Source organism: Trachemys scripta, chromosome 16 (assembly GCF_013100865.1).
Source record: "Trachemys scripta elegans isolate TJP31775 chromosome 16, CAS_Tse_1.0, whole genome shotgun sequence".
Lineage (NCBI taxonomy): Eukaryota > Metazoa > Chordata > Testudines > Emydidae > Trachemys > Trachemys scripta.
The window spans coordinates 9,496,003-9,501,741 of record NC_048313.1 but is presented as its reverse complement, the minus strand read 5'-3'; the positions used below and the strand labels follow the sequence as shown (position 1 = coordinate 9,501,741).

The window sequence follows — 5,739 nt, the reverse complement described above, 5'->3', positions numbered from 1 at the left end:
CAAGAGCACGAAGCTGCAGAGCTAGTAGCCAAGGCCCCGCAGGCGGCAGAGTGCAGCAAGAGGGGCTGGAAGTGCTCGTCTGAGGCAGGGACACCGTGAGATGGGGAGGGCAGGCAGTTAGTGCATGGTGCTGCACCTACCGTAGGGCAGCAGCTCCCTCCCCCTCGCTCGCTCCTGGGGAGCGGCACCCAGGCTCCTCCAGGCCTCAACCGCTGGTGCTGGCAGGAGGGCCAGGGTGACAAAACACAGTGCCTCTGAGTGTGTGGAGGTGCTAGTGCAGAGCCCTAGCGTCATGTTACCTGTAACCCCGGTGCTGCACCTCCTGCACCCCCCTTATCCGGGGCTCGGCTTTCGGGGCCATGTGAGGGTTTCCTCCAGCTGCTCTCGCATTCTTAGGCTCCACATGGAAAAGGAGCTCCTGGGCGACAGCTGGCAGGGGAGGCTGTTTGCACTACACAGCCCTCGTTTGTTCTGCCCTGTGGCACCTCTCCCAGGATGCCTGGACGCAGCGCTGTGGCTGCCCCAAGGAGAATGCCAGGGCCTGTTTCCCTCCGATTTAGCTAACCGGGCTGCAGCTCTGGCGCGAGCTCCTGGTGCTACTTGCAGGACAGAAGCTCTTCTGCTGTGGACTCAGACAGCCTGACGTCAGCCAGTGCCCACATGCCAGTTTCTGCAGTGCAGCCCCCTGGGTGGATGTGGGGGGGGATGCTTGCTGGGGAACCATGCGTGGCCTGGCACTAGCATGGCATGCTCTCAGGCACTGCCACAGCCCCCAGCACCCGAGGGCTGAAGTTCCAACTCCGTGCCACGCGCTGGCCTGTGCTCAGCTTCGAGGCCGATAGGTCTCAGGATGCCTGTAATGGGCCCTTTCCCAGGGCAAGACATTCACCCACCTCTCTTGGTGCCGCTTGCCGCCCAGGCGTACATGTGGTAACCCCAGAGCTCAGCACCCCACCCCTGCAGGTCCCCCGCTGCCCCGTGCTGCAGCTTACCCTGCACTCCCTCCTTTGCAGCCGGCTTGGGAGTGACCATTCAGGGAGTGACGCAGGGCCCTGGGCCAGGCTTAAGGCAAGCGGAGCCACCCCCCCCTCCCCGCACTGCGAGTCTGTGCTTGGAGCAGGGCATGCCCCTCCTCGCACACAACCCCAGCAGGCAGGACAGCTGGCAGGGGCCCTGCCCCTCACCCTGAGGGGAGAATGACTCACCCCCCCATCGTCAGGCTTCTGCCTCCACGCCACGCCACCCCACCCCACCCCCGTCGCCCTGGATAACATCACTTTGGAAGTATGTGCTGCATTCTCCCACTTCCCATTAGCGGGGGGTGGGGGGGGGCATTGCTGCAGCCTCCGGCCCCCGCGCTCCCTGCTACTAGAATTACTGATCCAGCGTGAAACCGCAGCGGACGGGCTCCCGCTCCCTTTGGAAAGGAACCGCACACTTGGCTGACGTCAGCGCTCTGATTACATTCCCGTCTGCCTCACTCCGCATCACCTTCCAGCACAGACGCCAGCTGGGGGGCAGGCTGGCGCTAGGCTGTGTGCCGGGAAGGCACTACGGAGCTATCAGGAGTGGGAATTCCCTGGCACCACCTGGTCCCAGCCTGCCCCGGGGGCCTGCCCCGGACTCTCCCAGCTCCCCATGGAGACACCGGCCTCCAGGTCATGGCTGGAAAGAGCCGCAGCGACAGGCTGGACCTTGCCCACGGGCACACAGCGCGTCCCTGGCACTGCCGAGCTGGATCCCAGCCATCCTGTGGCCAGGCCCCTCCGCTAACCACACTGCCGTCTGGCTGCTAGCCGCAGGCTGGCCTTTTCCTCACACGGCAGCTAACCCCCCTGTGCTGGGCCCAGCTAGAGGGGCTTGCGGCTACAGGCCAGCTCATGGGGAGGGGGCCCCAGGCGGCCCCGTTTCACATGTCTCTATGGTGGGGCAGGCAGGGGGATGGGGCTGGACAGCAAATGGGCCACAACCCTCCAAACTGACTCCAGGGAAGCAGGAAACTCCCCCAAACCTCCCTAGCCTGAACAGAAGCAGGAGCTCTCGGCTTTGCGGCTACCCCCAGCCGTTGATGGGCCAGCGCTCCAGGCTCTGGGCCTGCTCAGAGGGAACATTCAGCTACTCTTGGGCAGCCAGCCCTGACGCTTCCTCCCCTCCACACTTCTCACCAGGGCCCTTCCCCGCCTCACCTGGCCCCTCCCCAGCCCTCGCCTCTGGCCAACATCCAACCAACCAGGGAGGGGTGGAGGAAAAAACACCAGGCAAAGGTGTAGAAAACCTGTTTCTTGTATTAAAACATCTAGAAAACGGTGGGACCCGGTGCTCTGGGAAGCGGCTCGTCGGGCTGGGGAAGGCTGGGGGGGAGCCCTGGGCTGGGAGGCAGGTACCCAGGTGGGTCGGTGCTCAGCACTTGCTCAGCCCAGGGTCCTGGGTCTGTCATTTACGAGCAGGTTGGTGCGTCCTAGCACGATGACAACACTCAGTGTGACACACACACACCCCCCGAGCCCAGCCTCCCGCCTCCCTTGGATCCTTCAGGTCCCCTGCACTCAGCGTCCAGCTGCCTAGGTGAGGTAGGACCCATCCCCAAGTCCCTCCCTGGAGAGATGGGGGTTTCTGTGTTAAATGGGGAGGTATCAACGCAGGGGAGCGTGTCCTTCCTCCCCCCACAGCCCCAGCTGCGAGCCCGCCTGCCCTGGCCTCCTCCTTAGCGTCTCCACAGGTAGGTCTGGATGGAGTCAGCCGGAGCCACAGCATCAATGAAGCCAACGCCTGGGTCGGAGATCCCGAACGGCATGTCCGTGGGGTACCTGGGGAGAGCGGGGGGGGGGGGGGGGGGCACGGGGGGGGGAGGGAGGCGGGGGGGAGGGAATCAGGGGTGACGGGGGGTCAGGGGGGGGGGGGGTTGGGGGGGGGCTGGGAAGGGCTTTGGGGCTCTCTCCCCCAGGAGGTTTCTTTTCTGAAGCACCCACGTCCTGGGCACTCACCCGCCGAGCTCCTGCCCCACTTGGAGAAAGGCACGCCTGGTCTGGACCAGGATGCTACACTCATGGCCCAGGCCAGGCACTCACCTGTTCAGGACCACGAGCACGACGGCACCGTCCGGGCGCAGGAAGGCCGCGTACTCCAGGTTGCACTTGTAGCATTTCTTGGAGATGACCAGCCGCACACGCTGGGAGCCCTCAGGGACGAACTTGCTGCATAGACAAGAGGGGGAGCAGTGAGTGCACGGTACAAACAACATTTGAAAAGATCATTACGTGGTCCGCCGAGACCGGCAGCAATTTTCAAGTAGTTCGCGAAAAAAAAGTTTGGGAACCACTGGTCTAGAGCTCCACTCCAGCCCCAGCTGCTTTAAAGACTGAATTTAGATCCAGGAACCGCCCAGGCAGTTGTGCCTTTTCCAAGGCTGCTGGGATCTAGTGCACGGCAGCTGCTGGGAGCAGCGGGATCCCGTCACAGCACTGCTGCAAGTCAGCTGGGGTCAGAAACGCACAGTCAGGCCAAAGGGGCACATTCAGCCCGGCGTGTGCAGGCACACGTACACAGATGATGAGCTGCACCCACCCCCCGTTCACGTGCACAGGACATACAATGCCAGCTGCACCAGGCAGCTCAGCGCACCTGAAATGGCCCATGTGGTAGAACATGGGCTGCTTGTAGAAGAGATCCTTGCTGCTGTCCACGATGACCGGGCTGTCCACATAGTTCTTGCTCCAGTTGGGCCCCCCCTCCAGGTCCAGGGCCAGGTTCCAGTCGGTCCAGCCAGTGACGTAGTTGTTCAGGTTCTATGAGGAGGAGACGGAGACGCTCAGCTGGAGGCGCGTGGGGGCCGAGGCCTGGCTCCCGTCCCCCGGAGGAGGCCTTACCGTCAGGATGCTGTGGCTGTATTTGCTCCCTCGGTCCCAGCCGCCCAGAACCACCCTGGGCTCCCAGAAGTAGGACCCTGTGGAGGCCTCTGTGGAGAGCAGGTAGTAGTCGGGGAAGAGGTTGTGGGTGATGGACAGCGTGAGGTCGATGGGAGCCAGGAAGTCCAGGTACCAGTGGATGCCGATGCCATTGATGAAGCTGGCGGCCACGGGGTCATTCAGGATCTGAGAGGAGGACGGAGGAGGAGTCACCTGCTGCTAAGGCCACACCAGGGGCGGGGGGCCAGGCTGGTGCCAACACCCCTAAGCCGCGCCGCCTGCTCGGAACAGCAGCTCCCAGCGGGGAGCCGGGCAGGGCCCAGGCACCTGGACTCACCACTTCCGCCCAGTAAGGCAGCATCACTCGCTGGTCGTCCAACATGATGAGCTGGATGCCCTTGTGCGAGCTGTTGGCCAGCGCCGGGCCCAGGTCCTGGGCGATGAAGTCCCGCTGGTGCTCGGGGGAGAAGCCCAGGCACTGGAAGGGGTAGAAGACAATCTCTCCAGCCGTGGGCTCGTTCCCAGCCGTCACCGCCCAGAACGTCAGGTTGTGCTTGGCGTATTCGTCCAGGAACCTGGGGGCCGGGGATGAGAAACGTTAGCCGCCCCAGCCCCGCCCCCCAGCGCCCCTCCTGGGGTGCAGAGTCCAGTCCCCTGCCCCCCACTCGCGTGGACTGTACAGATCTAACTCACAGTCTGTCGTTCTGCCGGCTCAGGGAGCTCTCACTGACTCCTCCGACGCCCCGTCCCCAACACCCATCCAGGCCCTTCCCTCGCACAGCCCCAGGGCCAGCTGTACCCACCGAGACCCACTCCCCATCCTGCCGGCTCCTCTCCCCAGGGGAGCCCCCGCCCCGGGCTGCCCCTTACCTGATGAAGTAGTTGGCCCAGGTCTTGTGATACTTGTCCCCCGGCTTCCCCTTCAGCGTGCCCCTGCCTGTCATGGCTCCGTTGGTTTTCAGCCAGATGGGGGACGTCCAGGGACTGGCGTACAGGGAGAGCGGCGTTCTGGCCACGGCCTGGGCATGCTGGAGAATGGGGATCTAAGGAGCAGGGGGAGGCAGGGGATCATGTGTTGCAGTGGCCCTGTGAGCGAATCCCCAGACCCCCCGCTCCACGGGAGCCTCCCTCCACCCACAGCCTCCCCTGTGAAATGGAGCCCCCATGTCAGGCTGCCCTGGGGCGGGGTCTGAGCAGAATTCGGAACTGTACAGGCGAGAGCAGGGCCCAGGGAAACGTGGGACATGGCACCTCATGGCCCTGACCCAACTGGCCAGTCTGGCCTTGACAGGCCGCAGGGGCCCCAGTGCCCCCCAGAAGGGGCAGGGAGGGGGCTGCCCAGGGGGCTGTCAGGGGCAGCCAAGCCAGTGTTGGATGGAGAGACGAGGGTGATGGGGCAAGTGCCGAGGGGGGGCTCAGCCCCAGCCCGTGATGGCAACAGGAAACACCCAGCATCAGGCAAGGCCCGGGAGCAAACTGAGACTGGTCCCTCCCTGCTCCATCCTGTGCCGGAGGCCTTGCCCTCGCCTTCCCCAGGGCAGGCTCCCCTCCCCTGCCTCCAGTGCCCCCCCAGCCAGTCCCCCTCCTCTGCCTCTAGTGCCCCTCCCAGCCAGTCCCCCTCCCCTGCCTCCAGTGCCCCCCCCAGCCAGTCCCCCTTCCCCACTTCCAACACCACCCCCAGCCAGTCCCCCTCCCCTGCCTCCAGTGCCCCCCCCAGCCAGTCCCCGTTCCCCACTTCCAACACCACCCCCAGCCAGTCCCCCTCCTCTGCCTCCAGTGCCCCCCCCAGCCAGTCCCCCTCCCCTGCCTGCAGTGCCCCCCAGCCAGTCCCCCT

At 64.8% G+C, this 5,739-nt stretch overlaps 1 protein-coding gene across 1 annotated transcript in view; it reads right to left on the bottom strand.

Moving 5' to 3' along the window:
- Window positions 1-2,274: 2,274 nt before the first annotated feature.
- The window catches only part of GBA (glucosylceramidase beta), a 22,777-nt gene continuing 19,312 nt past the window's right edge, over window positions 2,275-5,739 (bottom strand). The window contains exons 2-7 of the mRNA XM_034792768.1: window positions 4,776-4,948; window positions 4,243-4,480; window positions 3,867-4,091; window positions 3,622-3,785; window positions 3,069-3,194; window positions 2,275-2,807 (exon numbers count right to left, since the gene is read on the bottom strand). Coding sequence (XP_034648659.1) covers window positions 2,705-2,807; window positions 3,069-3,194; window positions 3,622-3,785; window positions 3,867-4,091; window positions 4,243-4,480; window positions 4,776-4,948 — 1,029 coding nt within the window. The 3' untranslated portion in view covers window positions 2,275-2,704. The remainder of the gene's footprint in view (window positions 2,808-3,068; window positions 3,195-3,621; window positions 3,786-3,866; window positions 4,092-4,242; window positions 4,481-4,775; window positions 4,949-5,739) is intronic.